The sequence below is a fragment of the Mangifera indica genome, chromosome 19, assembly GCF_011075055.1.
Source record: "Mangifera indica cultivar Alphonso chromosome 19, CATAS_Mindica_2.1, whole genome shotgun sequence".
Classification (NCBI taxonomy): Eukaryota; Viridiplantae; Streptophyta; class Magnoliopsida; order Sapindales; family Anacardiaceae; genus Mangifera; species Mangifera indica.
The window spans coordinates 6,617,181-6,640,020 of NC_058155.1; the positions used below are offsets into that span (position 1 = coordinate 6,617,181).

General features: G+C 35.6%; 1 protein-coding gene across 1 annotated transcript; it reads left to right on the forward strand.

Moving 5' to 3' along the window:
• The first annotated feature begins 653 nt into the window (after window positions 1-653).
• LOC123203188 (ubiquitin carboxyl-terminal hydrolase MINDY-3-like) lies at window positions 654-22,627 on the forward strand. The gene is made up of 7 exons (XM_044619419.1): window positions 654-1,522; window positions 2,267-2,345; window positions 19,167-19,318; window positions 20,194-20,317; window positions 20,448-20,633; window positions 21,367-21,438; window positions 21,538-22,627. The coding sequence occupies exons 1-7, from the start codon at window positions 1,092-1,094 to the stop codon at window positions 22,357-22,359; spliced, it is 1,866 nt and encodes a 621-aa protein (XP_044475354.1). The 5' UTR covers window positions 654-1,091; the 3' UTR covers window positions 22,360-22,627.
• Window positions 22,628-22,840: the final 213 nt, after the last annotated feature.

Consider the following 22,840-nt stretch of genomic DNA (forward strand, 5'->3'; position numbering starts at 1 on the left):
TAGATGTTTTATCTTCTGTGAATATGACATTAAAATTGGATTAAAATTTGGGTAGGAAATAGTCTTTTCCCTATTATATACGCTTAAAAAACCTTGTATGACACACCAACATCATCCCTGAGCATCGGTGGACTTATATGTACGATATTTTTTAGCTCAATGCGCGTCGGCCCGTCCAGTCACGAACTTACAGAAAAAGAAGGGCTAACATTTTGATTGGTTTACATAGAAATGGACTAATCTGAAAATGGATTTTGCACTTTTCTTTAAATATAAAGGTAATATTATATATAAACAAATTATATGAATATAATTAATAATTTGATATAGTAATATTTAATTGAATAATTTTAATATAACAAAAAAAATAAATAATTATATATTTCAATTATGTTAATTTATATAAAAAAATTTATGTGATTTGTTTATATACATAATTTTATTTTTAATAAAATATTTTTTAATAAATTTAAATATTTCATTAAATATTGAAAATTGATTGTCAATTCGTCTAGATCAGACGGTCAGAAGCCCAAAATCATCATGCACTTGACGCCTTCGATCATTTCCCCCCTTTCTTTACAAATTCTAAATAAGCATAGATTCTGTGGCACTGCAAAACGAAACGCTTTTCTCAGCATTAATGGAAAGGAGATAAAATTACTAAAATACCCCCATTTGGTTCCTCAACACAACGCTCAGCAGCTGAGAACAGACACAGGGACACACTTGTCATCTCATCACCACAACACTTAAAAAAGATTCTCGGGGTCGCATCTTACGACGTCGTTCTTTCACTCTTGCTACCGTACCAGCAACTAGAATTTGTTTTACGGCCGTTTTACGACCCTGTTCTTGATCAAAATTACAATAATTTTTTGATCTTCTTTGTTAAATCGAATTTCGATCTTTCCTGTTTGGAAATTCTAGATGTGTAACTGAATTTTTATTTTATCTTTTGAACCGGATCGTTTAATTTCTATTCAAATCGTATAATTGAATCAAGTCGATTGGTTTGTTTATTCAGTAAAGGGATATTCGAAACAGCCCCCAAAATCTAAACCCTATATTCCTTTATTTTTCTGTGATCTATGGCGGATCAAGAGGAGGAGGATCTGAAAATGGCTCTACATATGAGCATGCAGCACACGCCGCCGGAGCCGAAGCGGAGTAAGCCGAGGGATGCTGCTGTCGGAGCTCCGGTGACTTCACCGGAGGATTGCCGCAGGATGCAGCGCGAGCTGATGGCTGCCGCGGCGGAGAAGCGGATGAAGGAGGCTAAGAGTGCGCCCGCGGCTTCTAATGCATCAGTTTCGTCGCCGAAGATTGTGAAAAGCTGCGAATCGGCTTTGAAAGAGAAGGTTTTGGAGACGAAAGAGAAGGCTTTTGAGTCGAAAGAGAAGGTTTTGGAGTCAAAGGAAGGGAATTTGGGGAAGGAAGAAGCCAATCAGTTGTTTTCGATGTTGTTTGGCAGTGGAGTCTCGAAAGACATACTTGCTCAGTGGAGCAATCAAGGCATTAGGTAATGTCTTTTTGTAGCTAATTGACATTATAGAAGTTAATCTTAGTGGATATAGCCGTCACTTTGACTGCAACTTTGCTAAATGAGATTTTGGTGCTGTTGGGGTTGAGATGATGTTAATGCATAGTTCTGTTTTGTGGTTATATCAATAGTAAATGGACTGCCATTTAGGTTTCTTATACGAGAATTAATGCAGAATTTGCAAGTTGCTTTTCTCTTCCCAAATTTCATTTCTAAGACATTGTCTATTAATGTGGCACCATCCTGGGGATGGGATGAAATACTTGGTATTTGGTAATGTTACATAAGTTGATACATTTTTTGGGATTAAAAATTTGGAATAATTTGATTTTTGATTAAAAAATGGGGATAAAGTTTGGATAGAGTATGATTGATTGAATGTTGTACAATTGTTAGTTTGATGAAACAAGAAGTGTGGTTAATCATACATTATTTTCTTTGTCCGTGATTCATAAGTGGCACTTGTGCAAATTATAAAATTAAGAGAACAGAGTAATACATGCATTAAATTTTTATTGCATACTCTCCAGAACTTATCTTTTCTTTATGTTTGTAGAATGTTTTTATGGTTTGCTTGTGTTTATATATGTTATTTTTTTTTATTTTTACTTCATTTTGTTTAGATAGGTTCAAGTTGCTTTTAATTAAGTCAATGACACAAATTTATTGTAGATTTTATCTGCATGCATTTATTGGCTAATATCATGTAAAACATTTATATAGGTTTAGCTCTGATCCAGAGACATCCATGGGCCTAGTGCAGCATGAAGGTGGGCCCTGTGGCGTCTTAGCAACCATACAAGTAATTCCTAGATTTTTGTTCATGGAGTATATGAGTTTATTGTAGCATTCTTTCTTGAGTATTATTATTTGTTCTTTTTTAATTTTTTAAAGTTTACTTCAAAACATCCTCAAATGCTCATTCTTTTGAGTGTATCATTTGAGACCAAGAATAAACTTGTAAATCATCAATTATATGCGTTTAAATTTCTAAAGCTTGGTCTTTGTTTCAAAGTTAGTGTTAAGTAGTCTTGCCTATTTTAGGTCCCAATCTGCTAAATGGGGACAAGTCTTTCGAGTGATTTATGTCATGCTTTCTAATAAAGAATAGAAGTCTATGAAATACTCTATGATGGCAAAAGTTGTCATCTTATTCTTGCTGAATTCTCTTATTGGTCTTAAACTTGACATATAATTACTTCACAGGTTTTTTTTTCTTAGTCATGTAAACTTCTTGTTATTAATGTATAAAAGAAGTGAAAGCTTAATGGTTTTTTCCTTTTATTTCTATTTTATGTGGCTGCAATGCTAGCTAATAAATAGAGTTCTCCTAGATAGATAATTACCAACTTTGATAAGTCTATATCAAAAACAAAATAAAAGATAAGATAAATTCAAGCATAGATAATAAGATAGATTTAAAATAGACAATAGATATGGTCTATGGAAGTTCTAATATGATAACTTAGAACTCCTATACTCCCCCTCAAGTTGGTGCAAATATATCAATCATTCCCAGCTTAGACATTAGATTATCAAAACTTTGTTTAGTTAGTCTTGGTTAGAGTATTAGCTGTTTGCTGAATAGTAGGCAAGTAAACAACACACAAGCTTTTCTTTTATCTTCTTGTTGATAAAATGTCGGTCAATTTTCATATGTTTGGTACTATCATGATGCATTGGTTTATGTGCAATATTGATTGTTGCCTTGTTGTCACAATAAAGCTTTATAGTTTCCTCTGGTTTAATGTTAAGTTCTACTATAAGCTTTCTAAGCCACCTCAACTCACATATACCCTATGCCATTGCTCAAAATTCAGCCTTTGCGCTACTCTTCGCTGCCACAGTCTGTTTCTTAGGCCTCCAGGTTACCAAATTGCCCCAATCAAGGTGCAGTTGCCTGATGTTGACCTTTTATCAATTTTTTTATCCTGCCTAGTCAATATCTGTGAATGCTTCAATCATTTTGTCAATGTTTTTCCCAAAAAATGACCTTGGAGTATTTTTTAGATATTGCAAGATTTAGTTCACAACCTTCAAATGCCTTTTTGGTGGATTATGCATGTGTTGGCTCACCACACTCACAACAAAGCCAACATCTGACCTTTTGTGAGACAAATAAATTGGTCTACCAATCAGTATTTGGTATTGTCCCTTGTCCACTAGTGTATCTCCACTATCCATGTCAAACCATAAATTAGAATCCGTGGGAGTTTCACTAGGTTTATGATAGGTACCTAAAGTAGACTCAACTTGCATTATTGCTTCTTGAAAGGTCATCCACTCAACACAGACACAATCTGTAGAAGCCAGTGCACTAGTAACGATTGAAGGATGTTCTTGTATTTGTAATGGGACTGTAACGTGTAACAAAAATAGCTAAGAGAATAGGAAATCAATGTAACATAAACACCTTGTACTCAATATTTTACTGTAATAAAATAAGATTGTTTTTTACATCAGATATGGAATCTTGTTGCTACTGTGCTTACAAAGAGACTCAACCAAATGACATGAACAAGTTCCAGAACAACTAGATTAAACCCAACAAAATACACAACACCACTCTTTTAGCTTTCGAGAGGAATCTCTCCTAAATGACCTAGCTTTCGAGAGGCTAGAGACTCTCCCAATTCAGTCGAACCTGCCCTAGTTTTTGCTAGAAAACTCTCTTTACCTCTCTCACTCTTTTCTTTTCTTTTTATACAACTTTTTCCTCTAACCCTGTGCCATTTATTTACATTCTCCACAATGGTCCTAGTTTGCTTGTTGCTGGTCCTATTCCTTTTTCCTTGCTTTCCTTTTTGTGTTGTTGAGCCATTATGCTAGTTTGTGTTATTGTGCCACTCTAACGATCCTAACAATACCCCGCCCAACGAGAACCACCTTGCCCTCAAGGTGGGAATGAGGAAAAGGGCAATTGAACAAAGAAAGATAGCTTTGTGAAGAAATGTTGTCATTTCAATTCCACTAGAATTGTCATTAGTGCATTCCACAAGGATATTCAAAGTAAGACTGTTTGAATGATCCTCTATCTTGGTTAGGACATCCTCAACAAACTTTATCTTGTTCCTTGTCACACACTTGAAGAAAGATATCGATTCAAATAACTTGGCTAACAATCCTATAACTATCACATTTGTCCCTAACGTCATGGTATCATTAGGCAAATCAACCTCTATAAGTTGAGGACTGAAAATTGATAATCTCATTTCTGGATTTAAATATTGCCGAACAAATTTTATAATTGAGCATGAGGTAATAACAGGATGTTTATTTTCTTCCAAGGTGTCCAAAAGACAATTTTTTTGATGCTCTTGCATTTGTTCCTTATAAGAAGAAAATCTGGTTCCAATCAAGAAGCAAAATTGCATAATGACCTTTCTAGCGGAAACAACAATCGGACAGTCAAGCCAGTAACCCTTATATGAAAATTTATGTTTCAATGTTGCATATAAGTTCAAAAGCCACTCAACATATATACTCACACAATGCTCAACATATATGAAAATTTAAACATCACGCCATGTTGGACTAGGTTGCACTAAGATATACTCAAGGATACACCCACTTCTCTTAGATGAAGCACTATCTAGCTGAAGAAAACACATATACTCACTTTTGTGCCAATGGTGTCATATTGTAAATCCCAATTCATGATTTGAAGCAAGGGACCTAGTGCAATAGTGTAAGCTTTAACTTCAGATACCCCAACATCAGATTCAATTATTACTTTTGTAAGACTTGTAGCAATATCTTATGCCCAACAATAAAATGTCTTCAAATAGTTTAGCTCGAATGACATTCGACATTGCTTCTGAAACTCCCTTGGAAGATCCATTACACTTGAAGTAGTTGGAGAAAACTTAGATACCAAAGATTCCAAAAAATTAATTCCAATGAACTGTACGTGTACTCCATGGTTACCGCAATAAATAACATGGTTTACTTAATTAAAAAATACTTTTATCTTTGATGTAGTAAAATCCAACCAATTGATGCATGAGGCGCCGACAATTATGCTTATATGGCCACGTATGACTCTCCGATGCATGCGACCTTCCACTATAGTGGACTGATTCGTTGGGATTGTCACTAGTGTAAAAAGAAGATTTTGGAAACTATTTTGGTTCTGGATAATGAGGAGAAGATAGATGTTTGTTTGGTTTAGAATAATGGAAGGGAGATGGTGAGTTTGTGGGATTTTGAAGACTTGATTGAAGTGGGAGATGGAGGTGAGGGGTTGTGTAGGTGATGGAGAGGGAACTTGTTGATTTGGAGAAGAAAGGAACTGGTAATACAAAAAAGAACTTGAGTTGGGGAGATTTGAGATGTTAGATTGAGAAGGGTTAGGTTTGTTTATGGAGTGGACCTAGGTAGGTTGGTGTATGAGTTGGGCAAAGTGGGTTTTATTTAGTTGAATTTTTGGGTTGGTGGGTTGTATAAGGTAGTTGAGAAGGAGTAGATAGGTAAGTGTTTGTATAGGGCTATATTGTTTGGGGTATTGTATTTGAGGTTGAGTTTTGTGAATAATTCTTGAGAATATTTTTCTATATAGAAAGAGTGAATTTACATCAATATTTCTATGAAATTCTAAATCCTACTCTAAGAAAGATTATATGTACTTTCCTAGTTCATATAGATACAATCTCCCTAATTATTTGCTTCCTAATTTAAAGATACAATTCATATACAACTCAACACTCTCCCTCAAGCTGGAGCATACAAATCATATGCACCAAATTTGTTACAAATGAATTCAATACGAGGACTTCTAAGATACTTAGTAAGGATATTTGCAAGTTGATCATTAGAACTGACATGGTTGGTAGTTATACACCTTGATAGAATCTTTTCTCGAATGAAATGACAGTCTATTTCTATATGTTTTATTCTTTCATGGAATACTGGATTAGAAGCAATATGAAGTGTTGTCTGGTTATCACAAAGAAGCTTCATCTGTGATATATCTGTAAATTTTAACTCTTGAATAAGTTGTTTCAACCATACAAGCTCATAGGTAGCCCATGCCATAGCACGATATTCTGCCTTTGCACTAGATCTAGCCACAACATCTTGCTTTTTACTTTTACATGAAATTAAGTTACCACCAACAAGAATACAATATCTTGAAGTAGAGCGTCTATCAGACGGAGATCCTACCCAATCAGCATCAGAATATCCAACAATCTGAGTATGACCTTTGTCTTCATAAAGTAATCCTTTTCCTGGTGCTCTCTTAATATACCTCAGGATCTGAATAGCTGCATCCCAATGGGAATCACACGGAGATTGGAGGAATTGATTGACAATACTTACTGGAAAAGAAATATCTGGTCTTGTGATAGTCAAATAGTTGAGTTTGCCTACTAACCTCCGATATCCAAGGCATACTTCCTTTGAGAGATAATAATACCTGTCTTAGACTGAGCAATTTCTATCCCAAGAAAGTATTTAAGTGTTCCCAAGTCCTTGGTCTGGAAATGATTAAATAGATGTTGTTTTAATTGATCGATACCCTCCTGATCATCACTAGTGATAACAATGTTGTCAACATAAACAACCAGATAAATGCACTTTCCTCGCGACGTGTGTTTGTAAAATTCAGAATGATCAGACTCACATTGAGTCATATCAAATTCTTGAATAACTGTACTAAAGCGTCCAAACCAGGCACGTGGAGATTGTTTTAGATCGTATAGTGAGCGTCGAAGTTTACAAACCAAATCAGATTCCCCCTGAGCAACAAAACCAGGTGGTTGCTCCATATATATCTCCTCTTGAAGCTCACCATGAAGAAAGACATTTTTTATGTCTAACTGAAACAAGGGCCAATGACGAATGATAGCTATAGATAAGAATAACTGAACGGAGGACATTTTGGCTACTGGAGAGAATGTGTCACCATAATCCAAACCATAGACCTGAGTATAACCTTTAGCAACCAACCGGGCCTTGAGACGATCAATAGTATCATGAGGACTAGTCTTGACTGTGTAAACCCAAAGACAACCAATAGTGGAGTGACCTGGAGGTAATTTAACCAATTCCCAAGTACCATTATGATGTAACGCAATCATTTCATCCACCATTGCTTGCCTCCAACTTGGATTAGAAAGAGTCTCACTAACAAATTTAGGAACTGAAATGGAGGACAAAGAGGACACAAAGGCATAATATGGTGAGGATAGACGATGATAACTAAGAAAGTATAAATAGAATTAGGGTTACGAGATGATCTTACAACTTTACGGATGACAATAGGAAATTGGTCATCAGGAGGTAGGACCTCAGCCGGGCTAGATGTAGGAGTAGGAAGTGAGTCAACAAGAGCCAGTGGAGCAATAGAAATGATATCAGTACCTGCAGGAGAGTCAACGATTGAGGAAACAGGTTCCAGATTTTGTGGGATGACTGTAGGACATACATCGAAAGTAGGAATAAAAGTAGGTAATGGAAGACTCTCAGTGACATGGGATTGGATTTCAGATGAAGAGAAGTAATGAGAGGACTCTAAGAAAGTAACATTAGTGGATATAAAGTAATGACGTGTCGTTGGAGAGTAACATTGCGCTCTAGAAAGAACGGGCTGGGTTCTGGAGATGAGAGTAATCAAGAAATATACATTTGATAGACCGAGCAGATAATTTATCAAGACCTGGGGAAAGATTATCGACAAAACATGTGCAACCAAAGACACGTGGAGGAATAGTGTATAAAGGGCCGGTAGGGAAGAGGATTGAATACAGAATCTGATTGTGCAATACTGATGAGGGCATCCGATTAATGAGATAGCAAGCAGTGAGAACTGCATCAACCTAAAAATGTATAGGAGCGTGTGAATGTAATAATAATGTACGAGTTGTTTCAATAAGATGTCTATTTTTGCGCTCAATAACCCTATTTTGTTGTAGGGTATAAGCACAAGAAGACTGAAGAATTCCTTGTGAAGACATGAAATTTGTGAAATAAGTGGAAAAATATTCACTTGTATTATCACTACGTAATGTGCGTATAGTGGAATTAAATTGTGTTTTAACTTTGGCACAAAATGATTGAAAATGAGAAAATAACTCAAACTGGCTTTTCATTAAAAATATCTACGTGCAACAAGAATAATCATCAATGAATGTCACAAAATATTGAAAATTTAAAGTAGACTTGACTCGACAAGGACTCCACACATCTGAGTAAACTAACTCAAATGGAGACGAAGCTCGATTATTGACACGCCTTAGGAAGGAACTACGAGACTGCTTCCCAAGTTGATAGACTCACACTTAAGAGATGACAAACTGGATAAACTAGGGACCATCTTCTAAAGCTTGGATAAACTAGGATGCCCCAAACGATTGTGGAGAAGAGTTAGAGACTCAATAGTGGTGCAAGCAACGGAAGAGGGAAGCGACAAGTGATAGAGCCCTTGTGACTCATGTCCTGTGCCAATCGTCTTGCCCAAACTTTGATCCTGTATAACAAAGACATCATTAGTAAATGTAATGGAACAATTCAAGGCTTGTGTTAATTTACTAATTGAAACGAGATTAAATGGGCAATTAGGAAGATAAAGAACAGAATCTAACGATAGAGTGGGTAATGGGTTAGCATGTCCTACAGCTTTAACGACAGTTTTTGTGCCATCCGCTAATAAGACAGAAGAAAAAGATTTGGAAAGATTAAAATGTGAAAATAAATTAGAGTTACCAGAAATATGATCCGATGCACCTGAATCTAGGACCTTAGGTCCTAGAGTGGAGGATTGTGATAAGCAAGTGATCGAGTTACCAAACTGTGCGAAGGAAGCAACAGAGGATTGAGATGACTATTTCGTCGTCTGGTAGTAAAGGTATTCTTCATAATCAGTTCTTGTGAGAGTAATTGACTGGAGAACTAATTGAGACTGTCTTGTTGAAATTTCTGGATGATGATAAAGAGGAGTTGATTGAGGGACAGATTGTGCAACATTGACATTGTGTGTAGGTCTCCCATGTAGCTTATAACATTTTTCTCGAGTATGTCCCTATCTGTTACAGTAACTGCATTTTGGACGACTGCCTCTACTCCCACGGTCACTTGACTCTTTAGAGTGATTCGGAGATTGAGAGACTAGGGCAACAAAGTCTGTAAGTGAGGGTCCTGTGGTAGAGAAAACTCTGAGCAGACAAGCGAATACATCATCTAAGATTGGAATGGTTGCACTTCCTAGAATTTGATCTCTAACAAGAGCAAGGTTAGGATTGATTGTAGTGAGAGTCAAGACCATAAAGAACTTGTCGCGTTGTGCCAAATCCTTGGCTACAGTCTTCCCAGCAGGTAAAATAGCATTAAATTCAGCTTTTAAAGATGACATCCGCCCTAGGAAGTCTGGTATACTCATATCTTCTTGTTTCAAATTAGCCATACTCGAGATGACTGAACATAACTTTTGAATATCATTAGTGTAGAGTAATTTGGCTTGATTCTAAATATCAACACATGTTCTATACGTCTTGTAAATAAGATAGAGAGATGGATTAATAGATTGCCACAACAAACTACACAATAACGCATCAGTTTTGACCTAACTAGCTTTATTAATCTTAGTTTCTTTTAAATGAGTAGCTCTAATGGTCAAATGACCTTTTAAACCTTGTCCTGTGAACCATAATTCTACAGATGCAGCCCATGATATGTAATTGACACTTCCTAATAACTTTTCAGTAGTAATAATAGGAAGGGAGAGAAATGGAGTAAATGCACCTGATTTTGAAGATCCTTCACCGGCCCTTAATAAGAAATAGCAAATTCAGCATTGTTTGATCTTTTTGGCAACGACGACGGTGACAGATGGCGAAGAGACTGTGATGATTACTCGTCGGAGTCTTCTGAGTTCAATAGTGCCGGCGGTGTAGGCTAACATGTACTGGAAAAGCAGATCGGAGATGGCGATCCGAGACGGAGACAACCGGCGTGTGCAACCGACTCCGGTGACCAATGACGATGGAGTCACCACAGACTGACTCGTCGGTTTCGTTCGAGTGGACTGGAAGAGGCGGTGTTGATGCATGCTCGTCGGAGAAGCAGATCAGCAATGGAGGCTACCGAGAAGTCTGATGGCACATATCAGCGGATGGTGGCTCTCTTTTCAGGGGATTGATGGCGAAGTCATTCCGATCACAATGATGTAGACACGGCCACCGGAAAATGATAGAAGCACGGTGGTCGGAAAAAAAAAAGCCAAAAAATAACGCAAACTTTGCTGGAAAATAAATCAAGATTATTGAAAAAAATCTTAGAAGCCTAATATTAGCTTTGATACCATGTGAATAATTCTTGAGAATATTTTTCTATATAGAAAGAGTGAATTTATATCAATATTTATATGAAATTCTAAATCCTACTATAGGAAAGATTATATGTACTTTCTTAGTTTACAAAGATACAATCTCTCTAATTATTTGCTTCCTAATTTAAAGATACAACTCATATACAACTCAATAAATTTAATTGTAAAGGTTTTTGGTTTAATGAGTTGATTTTGGGGTTATTAAATGGGCCAATGCTTTGTTGGATTGGGGTGAGACATTTAGATGGTTTGAGATTTGGGTTTGGGTCATAAATTTTGATTAGGCTTGTGGGGTAGTTAAAAAAGGAAGATTAGGTTGGGTTTTGAGTAAGTTTTCAGCTTATGTGGTTCGGGTTTGATTTTTGAATACTAAAATTGGGTTTCATTTGAAATGGATTTGGGTTTGGTTTATGTGATATGATTTTTGGGCCGGTTGGGTTTCTTGGTTGGGTGGAATTCGGGAAGGGTTTTTGATGCTAATCTTTTCTTCTTTCTTTTCCATCAACAACTCATCTTCTTTTATTAGCTGCCTATCGTCTTCCCTAGATTCAATTTTCTTAGTCTCTTTTAATAGGAACCCATGACAAGAAGATGATTGAACAAATTTTGGTGATCGGACTTCACCAAAATCTATCGAATATCCATCGAAATGTGTCATCTCGACTGAATCGACCTTGTCGGAAATTGCTTTGTCATTGTTGGGTATTGATGTTTGCCAAAATCTTCAATCTCAGTCGAATCATCTTTCTTCCTCTCTATTTGATTGCCAGTTTCCTTTTTTTAGACCGTTTTCGGTGGCCTAAGCTTTCTCAAATGTTCCTGTAGTTTACTTGTAGAAAGGAGACCCAGTTTTTGGGCAACCCAAAAAACTTTTTCAAACATCTCTAACCAACTTTCATTGATGTCTCTGCTTTCATTCCTCATGCTTCCCTTTTTCTATCCCATAAAAGTGTTCTGATGCCATCTGATAGGTACCTAAAGTAGACTCAACTTGCGTTGCTGCTTCCTGAAAGGTCATCTACTCAACACAGACACAATCTGTAGAAGCCAGTGTACTAGTGATGATTGAAGGATGTTCCTGTATTTATAATGGGACTGTAATCTGTAATAGAAATAACTAAGAGAGCAGGAAATCAATGTAACACAAACAACTTGTACTCAATATTTTACTGTAATAAAATAAGATTGTTTTTTACATTAGGTATGAAATCTTTTTGGTACTGTGCTTACAAAGAAACTTAACCAAATGACATGAGCAAGTTCCAGAACAATTGGATTAAACCCAACAAAATACACAACACCACTCTTCCAGCTTTTGAGAGGCCAGAAGTCTCTCCTAAATGACCTAGCTTTTCAGAGGTTGGGGACTCTCCCAATTTGGTCGAAGTTGCCCCAGTTTTTGCTAGAAAGCTCTTTTTGCCTCTCACCCTCTTTTCTTCTCTTTTTATACAACCTTTTCCTCTAGCCCTGTGCAACATGTTTACATTGTCCACAACGGTTTGCTTGTTGGTGGTCCTAGTCCTTTTTCCTTGCTTTCCTTTTTTTGTTGTTGAGCCACTATGCTAGTTTGTGTTGTTGTGCCACTCTAATGATCTTAACAGTTTATAACCCAACATCCCAGTCTTTAATACCAAATCTAGGATGTATTTCCTTTGTGAAATTGAATGCCTCTCTTACTTCTAGCAATTTCCATCCCCAGGAAATATTTTAAATGCCCAAGGTCCTTTATTGCAAAATACACAGTAAGTACCTTCTCACGTGCTCCATTTCCTCTAGATTATCTCTTTTAGAATTATACCATCCTTATATACTATTGGAATAGTAGTAATACCATTCACTTGCTTGAAGAAGAGAGTAAGATCAACCTGCCCTCCAGTAAAACCATAGCTCATGAAAAACTAAGTGAACTTTTCAAACCATGCTTTAGATGATTGCTTTAAACCATATAAAGATTTCTTCAATTTACACACCTTAGTACCAAGGTTTTTTCCCTCGAATCCTGATGGTAAGCTCATGTACACCTTTTCTACTAAGTCACTATTTTAAAAAACATTCTTAACATCTAGTTATTGCAAAGGCCAATCCAAACTTATAGCTAGGAACAACAACACTAATGTTTTTTAGCTTAGCTACAAGTGCAAAAGTCTATAGTCTATCCCATCTATTTTAGTCAACCCTTTAGCAAATAATTGAGCGTTATAGCTCTCAATAGAACCATGAGCTCTATGTTTTATAGTAAACACTCACTTGTAGCCTATAGTCTCTTCCCCCTAGGTAAACTCATTAGCTCCCAAGTCCTATTCTTCTCTAAGGCTTTCATTGCCTCCATTACAACTTCCTTCCACTTAAGATAACCTAAAGTCTCTTGTATTGTCTTAGGCAATTCCACACTTGATACATTGAGGGCAAATGCATGGAGTCTTGCAAATAGCTTATCATGGGATACATACTGGGAAATAGGATTTAAAGTACAAGTTCTATCTCCTTTCCCAAGAGCAATTGGTAGATAAATACTATCATTAACCACAAAATTTTTAGAAGCTAAAGAATTTATACCTTGTAGCTATGTGATGGAGACCCAATAGATATATTATATTAAATAAATAATACTGACAACAAATAAGAGGTTTCAACTCCTCCTTTAAGGTCGTAGCCTCCTTATCAGCCAATGACTGCCCAAATATCCAAATAACAAATATTTTTCTCCCCTTTATATAACTCATTAAATATTATTTTAATAATATCTTTTTAAATATTATCCTAATATCCTAATCTTATCATAATATTAAATATTTTATCTTAATCATATATTTTATCCTAATATAATATTATCTTATTCAATTAATATTATTATTATCCTAATATAATATTATTTTTAATTACTATTATTATTATTATAATTAAGTCCTAATATTACCTGCCCCTGAAAAACCACTTTGTCCTTAAGGTGGGGATTATTTTGAGGTTTTTTTTTTTTTTTTACATTTCTTCCTACTCAATTTGAAAAAATTTCTTCCATTTTGTCAATCCAATTGTTGTTGGTGGTCGGAAAAGTCAACTTCATATTAGCCATTGTCAAAAACACTACTTTGATATCGTTCGTCTTAAGTACTATCACATATGATTCAAATCCCAACCTTAGAACCTTTTTTCTCACCAAATTCAATATCATCCACCGCAAGAACTCCTAGTCCAACCTTGATCTTGTTATCTTCACTGTCAATCACAGGGTTTTTTTATGACTTCCTCACATTCCTCCTCCTTAGACAGTAGTGATGGTGGTTGAGTTTCAATCTCATTGTCTTCCTTAATTTTCTTGTTGGAATCTTCCATTTCAACCAAATGGGTTTCTCTTTCTTCTTATTTCTTGTCAAATACGATTACGATGTCATTTTCATCCAATTCGTCTTTTTCCATCATAAGAACCACCCATGACTTACATTCACAGTTGTAATTTGGTTTTTCTATTCTTTCACAACGAAGACAAATTTCATTCGCCTACATTGTTCAAATTTTCAATTGTGTTAATTGTCGGACAAACCTCCATCTTCCATTTTCATCTTGCATCGTATCAACTATCACCATTCTTAGAATTGTATTGCTTTGATACCACTTTGATAGAGATCCAATAGATATATTATATTAAATAAATAATACTGACAACAAATAAGAGGTGTCAGCTCCTCTTTGGCCGTAGCCTCCCTATCAGCCAATGGCTGTCTGAATACCCAAATAACAAATATTTTTCCTCGCATATTACAATCCTCACTCCCCTTCATATAACTCATTAAATATTATCCTAATAATATCTTTTTAAATATTATCCTAATATCCTAATCTTATCATAATATTAAATATTTTATCTTAATCATATATTTTATCCTAATATAATATTATCTTATTCAATTAATATTATTATTATCCTAATATAATATTATTTTTAATTACTATTATTATTATTATAATTAAGTCCTAATATTACCTGCCCCTGAAAAACCACTTTGTCCTTAAGGTGGGGATTATTTTGAGGTTTTTTTTTTTTTTTTTTACATCTCTTCCTACTCAATTTGAAAAAATTTCTTCCATTTTGTCAATCCAATTGTTGTTGGTGGTCGGAAAAGTCAACTTCATATTAGCCATTGTCAAAAACACTACTCTGATATCGTTCGTCTTAAGTACTATCACATATGATTCAAATCCCAACCTTAGAACCTTTTTTCTCACCAAATTCAATATCATCCACCGCAAGAACTCCTAGTCCAACCTTGATCTTGTTATCTTCACTGTCAATCACAGGGTTTTTTTATGACTTCCTCACATTCCTCCTCCTTAGACAGTAGTGATGGTGGTTGAGTTTCAATCTCATTGTCTTCCTTAATTTTCTTGTTGGAATCTTCCATTTCAACCAAATGGGTTTCTCTTTCTTCTTATTTCTTGTCAAATACGATTACGATGTCATTTTCATCCAATTCGTCTTTTTCCATCATAAGAACCACCCAGAACTTACATTCACAGTTGTAATTGGGTTTTTCTATTCTTTCACAACGAAGACAAATTTCATTCGCCTACATTGTTCAAATTTTCAATTGTGTTAATTGTCGGACAAACCTCCATCTTCCATTTTCATCTTGCATCGTATCAACTATCACCATTCTTAGAATTGTATTGCTTTGATACCACTTTGATAGAGATCCAATAGATATATTATATTAAATAAATAATACTGACAACAAATAAGAGGTGTCAGCTCCTCTTTGGCCGTAGCCTCCCTATCAGCCAATGGCTGTCTGAATACCCAAATAACAAATATTTTTCCTCGCATATTACAATCCTCACTCCCCTTCATATAACTCATTAAATATTATCCTAATAATATCTTTTTAAATATTATCCTAATATCCTAATCTTATCATAATATTAAATATTTTATCTTAATCATATATTTTATCATAATATAATATTATCTTAATCAATTAATATTACTATTATCCTAATCTAATATTATCTTTAATTATTATTATTATAATTAAGTCCTAACACTATGCAAGTTGTGACTCATGCTTTATTTCGTGTTGTGATTTAGGTTTTGTCCCAAGTTGAGGTGATTGACCAGGAGTGTCATTAGTAGGTATACTACTTTGGGTTTCACATGTCTAGAAATTGAGCTTTAAGTCTGGTTGTTTTAATCTTGTCAATCCTTCCCCTGGTTGTAAATTTTTAGGTCCTATAGATGTAGGTTCTAAATTTTTAGGTTGTTTTATAGGTGGTCACTTGCCAAGATGATAACAGTGGCATTGGTATAGGGCACTAATTTCTTCACCTAATATCTCCCCCTTAAGAGGAGTGCTTAGAAAATATGGTTGTGATTCAAAAAATGTGACATCTTTGGAGACAAAAGACTTTTGAGTATGTGGATAAAAACACTTGTAGCCTTTTTATGTAGGAGAGTATCTTACAAAAACACACTCAACTGCCCTAGGTTGAGCTTTCTCCATTAATGTGAAAAGACATATACAAAGGTTGTGCTTCCAAAGGTTTCTAGTGGAAGTGAATTTAGATGCTTAAACCCTCATAAATGTTTAAAGGAAAAGTAAGAGTAGTGTCGTAAAGTTTAGGACCTTAGTTGGTAACCTATTAATGAGTTAAGTGGCTGTAAGTACAACTTCACCCCAAATATACTTAGGCATGTTCATTGTGAGCATTAAGGTACAAGACACTTGTAGAGGGTGTCTATTATTTCTTTCAGTCTCAAGATTTTGGTTTGGTGTGTTCACATATGAACTTTGGTGGATAATACCTTTTTTTTATCAAATACTTCCTAAGATTGACAGAAAATATTTCCTCTGTTGTCTGTCCTAAATACTTGAATTTTAATTTTAGTTTGAAATTGAGTCATAACCATGGAATGGAAGGCTTGAAAAATCTTACTTTTTCAAATTTGTCCTTCATTATTTATACCCAACATAGTCTTGTGTGGTCATCAATGAATGTCGTGAACCACCTTGATTCAATAGGGTTAGGGAATGTAAATGGTCCCCAAATATCACTATGGACTAATGCAAATGGTTGTGAACTTTTATAAGGATTGGCAAGATAAAAGGGCCAAGAATGTTTAGCAAATTGGCAAATTTCATATCGAAACATAAAAGGATTTTTATTTCTAAACAATGTAGGAACAAATTTTGCAAATTAAAGAAGCTTGGGTGTCCTAACCTACATTGCCACATTAAATTTCCTCATTACTAATTAACCAAAAGAAATTTCCTTATTATTAATTAGAGGAGCAAATTACTCTTAGATGTTCGACTTTGTTCACTTCATTCACTTCTCAGGTCTGTATTGTCAAAGTAGTATAGTCCTTATTCTTCAGTGTTGCCAATTATTCTCCCCGCATCTAGATCCTGAAATTCATAATTAGAAGCAAAAAATTTAGTGATACAATTCAGTTCTTTAGTCAATTTACTCTTAGACAGGTTAGGGACATGCAAAAATGAATGCAGGAAAAGGTCTTTTGAAATTTGAACAGTCCTTTTTCTTGCTACACTTGACATTGACCCATTAACAATCTTAACTTTGAGGTTCCCATAATATGGACTGCAAGAAATAAATACCCTTGAATTACTTGACATATGGTTAGAGGCTCTTGAATCTATTACCCAAGATATTTTTGACCAAGGAGTAACATGTAGGGTTGTATGAGAAATACCGGTTTCTACAATAGAACAAGAAACACTGACATTGCAGTTGGCTTGGTTGGTTAGTTTATACAAATGGTCTAGTTGTTCCTAATAGAATGGTACTGGTATTGAGTTATTAGAGTGTGACAATGATATACTCTCTTCAAAACTTGCATGAAACCCCTTTTTTTCATTTGGTTTGCCCATCTTCTGGTTTTGTGGTCTTCCATGCAACTTCCAATCGGTTGCTCTGGTGTGGTTTGAATATTTACAATGATCACACTAGGCCTTACTCTCTCTCCTTATTCTTCTTTGATCATTAGCGGTATAGTTATCTGGCCGTTTAGACACCAGGGCAGAGAATTCTAATTTTGGAAGGGTACTTGAACCACTGGATTCTCCCTGACTTGCAATCATCACCCTTTGTTGGCTTTCCTCTTGTCGTATCTTAGCAAAAACTTTTCTAATGGATTGTAAAATCTCTTTACCTGAAATTCTTCCCTTAACTTCATGTAGTTCCTTGTCTAAGCCAACAAGGAATTCAAATGTTCTTTCTTTCTCAACCATCTTGACAAACTTCACGCTATCCTGTGGATAGTTCCAATCAGCATCACAAAGCAAGTCTAGCTTCTGTCATAGCTTTGTTAGAATACCATAATACCGAGTTATTGACGTAGCATCTTGTTTTGTTTCGCTCAATATTGATTTCAAGTCAAAAACTTGAGCAGAATTACCCAGGTCAGAGTGGGTATCCCTGGCAAGGTCCCATATATCCTTTGCTCTAGGAAAGAGAAGGTGCAATTGTCCAATGTTTGCCTCCATTGAATTGATTAGCCAAGACATGACTGTATTATTTTCTGCCTCTCATTTTGGATAGGTTGGATCATCCTTGTTTGGTGCCTTAGTTACACTAGTTGAATAGCCCATCTTTCCTCATCCATGAACAATCAACGTTGATTGAGACCATAGTAGATAGTTCTTACCATTCAGTTTATGGACTGTTATCTAGATTATAGTTTGATCAATGTTACCTTGAACCATAGTCAAAGGCTCTGAACCTCAGTCTGATCGGATAAAGCCTCAGACTGACAGATGGTGAAGGTACATCACCAATAGCAGGATCAAAAAGTGGGATCCCTAGAAATAGCAGGATCCCTAGGACCAGTCATCATGACTGTTTTTACCATCTTTTATTTGAGACCAGTTAGAAAACTGGGCTCTGGTACCATAAAAGTGAAAAATTGCCTTTTTTCCCCCCTTTTTATTTCTTATTTATATTGCTAAAATTCTAGCTAATATATAGAGTTCTTGTAGATAGATAATTACCAACTAGGATAAGTCTACCAAAAGCAAAATAAAAGATAAGCCTAGAGAATAAGATAGATTTAACATAGATAATTATCTATGAAAAGTCTAATCTGATAACTCAAAACTCATACAATATAATACATGGTTGATTCTTTATACTTTGAAAATAGCTCTGTGGTATTATATTGTAGTATTGAGATATATCTTCTTGTATGCATTTTATATTTTGTTGATGTTTTGATATTTACATCTTGAAGCATGCCATAATCTCCACAATGATATTGTTGACAATTTTTATTCTCTGGTTTTGCAGGCATTTGTTCTTAAATACCTTCTTTTCTTCACGGATGAATTAGGTAACATTGCACCCGACTCACTACAAAATTTGGGTGCCAGGAGTTTCTCAAAAAATCAATATGTTGCAACAAGTGATTTTGCTTCTCTTTCTGAACATGCAAAAGTGAGGTGATTATTTTTGCATGATAACTTTTACGTCATTAGCTTAAGTACAGATATTAATGGTTAAGTTTAACATTTTTATGTTCCACTACTCTAGCTTTTAAAGGGAACAGCCATGGACCCTTAAGAAAGTAAGCTTTAAACTGCATTTCTGTTTTGTATTTCTGTTTCAAGGTATGATGATAGTACTGCCCCTCTTAAGAATAAAAAGTTTGAACATATTCATCGTAGCTTCTCACTATTTGTTGATCCCCCAGTTATGTGATTCACTTGTTTATCAGTTTTCACTTGTTGATCTATTTGTATCATGATATATTGGTGATACGAATTTATGATAGATTTGTCTAGTATGTGCAATTTTTTTTTTTAATTTTCTCTTATTGTGTTTACTTTAAAATTGACTATATTAAAATGCTCATATAACTTGCATGTTATAGTATCTTGCAAGATATATCATCCATTTTATGTTTATTTAATATTTATAGGATAACCAGGACCCTTGTGGTAGATCCTCCATTTAAATGAATGACACTCACATCTTAATTTGTTCGGGTTAAGCTTGAATTTTTATATCTTATGTGCCTGCACTTTAGGGTTATCTTGAAACTTCAACATATTTTAAGGTAAGTTAGCAAATTTATCAATGGAGGAGTACTAGTTTGAAAATTTGCTATTATCACTTGATGGTTGTTTACCATGTGAACTTACACTATGTCCATTATTGTTTACTGCCACCTGTAATAAGTAAATTAAAAGCAATCTGGTTTTGTTTAGAAGATTTTACTTGTTACATATTTTGTTTTCACAACCGTATCTGCCATTCTTCAATTCAATCCTGGAATGAGATCTATCTCCTTACCTTTCTTTTTTCCAATATACAGAGCACTGGTAAAAAGTATGAGTGAGATATTGTTTTTATGTGGAAATAATAGAAGGGCTGTGATTGCAACTTTGACTATCATAGGACATGAAATTGAGGGGTCTGAAGACTGTAAGAAGTATGAGGTTAGTTTGAACTTGGGCTTATGTCAATGTGCTTTTATGCATTTGGTTGCAGCATTTGCTGATTTCAGTATGTTTATACAGTACTTTGTGTATTTATTTGTGCTGATTGATTCTATGTTCAATCTTACAGGCCATTACAAAGGCACTAGAAGGACTTTCAATTGAATCGGGTTCTGATCTGCAGAAAGTCTTGAGAGTGGATGCATACACATCGCAAGCAAGCGTGCTTCAGAGGCTTGAAGCAATAATTCCTGTTTTCGAAAGTCGTATGGGGGCAATGCTATTCCTTATTTCTGCATTACTCTCTAGGGGATTGGTATGCTTATAGCTTGAAAGCTCCTTTTCTTTTCTAAAATATATTTATTGATGTTCAGTAAGCCCCAAGTAACATCACCTTAATGGTGGTTAACTGTTAATTAGGGGGGATCATTTTCCTGAATGAAATTCTCTATGCATGAGTGGACAATTATGGAATTCTTAATTTTTCATAGGTAACTAAGTCTTCAATTGTTGGATAGTTGACCTTAGTGATAATCTAAATGATTGGCATAGTTTTCTGCCTTCATGCCAATGAATCACCAGCTGTAAAGTGAGTTTATTGATGTTAATTTTGAGATAATTTTGTGAGTACCGCATGGCAATATGGGGATGTAATGGAACTGTGAACATAAGCTTCATTATTCATGTCAATATGGTGAACTTCTTAGGGCATTAGATTTTTCTGACATATTATTGACAATTTTTTAGCTTTAGAAATTTCAAAGCATTGGAGCCATAAAAACTGTGCATGTATCCATCCTCAAAACCAGTGTAAACCAACAATTTTGCAATCTGTGAGGGAGAGAGTGACAACTGGTTTTGGCTAATTGCATCTTAAGTTGTGAGGGATTGGATTTGGCCATGGGGAGAGATTTTGGTAAATATGGCAAAAAGTGTTTACGTTCTAAGTTCCATCTATATGACTGGATAAAGTAGTAAGAGCTTGGTTACTCAAGTTTTCTGCTTAGAATGAGAATATGCTAGTACATGTGACAAATTCTTTTGTGTAGGATGCTGTTCAAGCGGACAGGGATGACCCTAGCCTACCTCTTGTCACTGCACCATTTGGGCATGCCTCTCAGGTATCACACAATCAATGAAGCTTCAATTCTTTTAATGCTTCTGTTATTAGCGCTGATGGATTATATTCTTTATCAATTTCCTAATGTATGATGGAACAGGAAATTGTGAACCTACTGCTCTGTGGTCAGGCTGTCCCTAACGTTTTTGATGGGCGGATGGATTTGGGTGGAGGCATGTTTTTGAAAGGCATATCCACGAGAGTAGAAGTTGGGTTCCTTACTCTGCTGGAATCCCTCAATTTCTGTAAGGTTGGCCAGAATCTGAAATGCCCAAAATGGCCAATATGGGTTGTTGGGAGTGAATCTCATTATACAGTTCTATTTGCACTTGACACCAGTGTGCAAGATGAGAATGAATTTGAAGAAAGAGAAGCACAAATTCGTAAAGTTTTTGATGCACAAGATCAGAGCGGAGGTGGTGGTTTTATTAGTGTGGAAGGTTTCCATCACGTGCTCAGGGAGGCAAATATCAGACTTCCGCGTGAGAAAGTTGATAACCTTTGCAGTGCAGGTTTCATTGTCTGGAGTGAGTTCTGGCAGGTTATTTTAGATTTAGACAAGAACTTGGGTGGCCTTAAGGATTCAACAGGATTGATGGGTAAGAAGGTTTTTGATCTTTACCATTTTAACGGGATTGCAAAATCAGATTTGAATGGCAGCCAATTGAGCTTTGGAGGTGAGATTCCTGTGCAAAGGCCTAGGCTTACAAAATTGAGGGTTTCAGTTCCCCCAAGGTGGACCCCTGAGGAGTTCTTGGCCGATGTCGTGCCCTCTGGATTCGGTGCGAACGAGTCAAGTGGAAAAGAAACTGAAGTGGCTAAACCTGAACCTCCGCAGCATGCACCATTGGTGGACTGCATTAGAACTCGCTGGGCTCGTGCCATCTGCAATTGGGTTGGAGATCCTCCCAGTATAGTCTGAATGTGGTTGTTACTCTTCAGATCTTCTGTCGCTATTGTTAGAAACATGAACAAATACGAGCTGTTACAAATTAATCGGCTGTTAATGTGCCCTCTTTAAGTTCAAAGTCACTCCTTAGGGTGCATGCGAAGAGTTTGTTTCCCTGGCATTTCCAGTGTCCAGTATGCCGTGCAACAATCTCTCTGTGTATTGCTGTAGCTTTCACATTCTAATTCGAATTTGATTTGTCAAATACTGAAAATAAAAAATAAAAAAAAGATTTGTCATAGCTAGTGTAAAATTCATTCATACTTACCTTTGTTGCTGGTGAGGGAAGTTAATCAGTTCGGAAATGTCAATAATAAACTTAAAAACTTTGTTTTCCTCTTTGAAATTGTTGTAACAGTAAATCATCTGTCTCCTTTTGCCTTTCCTGTTTGTAAAGGAAGGTTTTGGGGTCCTGTTTTATAGATTTTGTAAACATTGCATTCTTTCTGTGTAT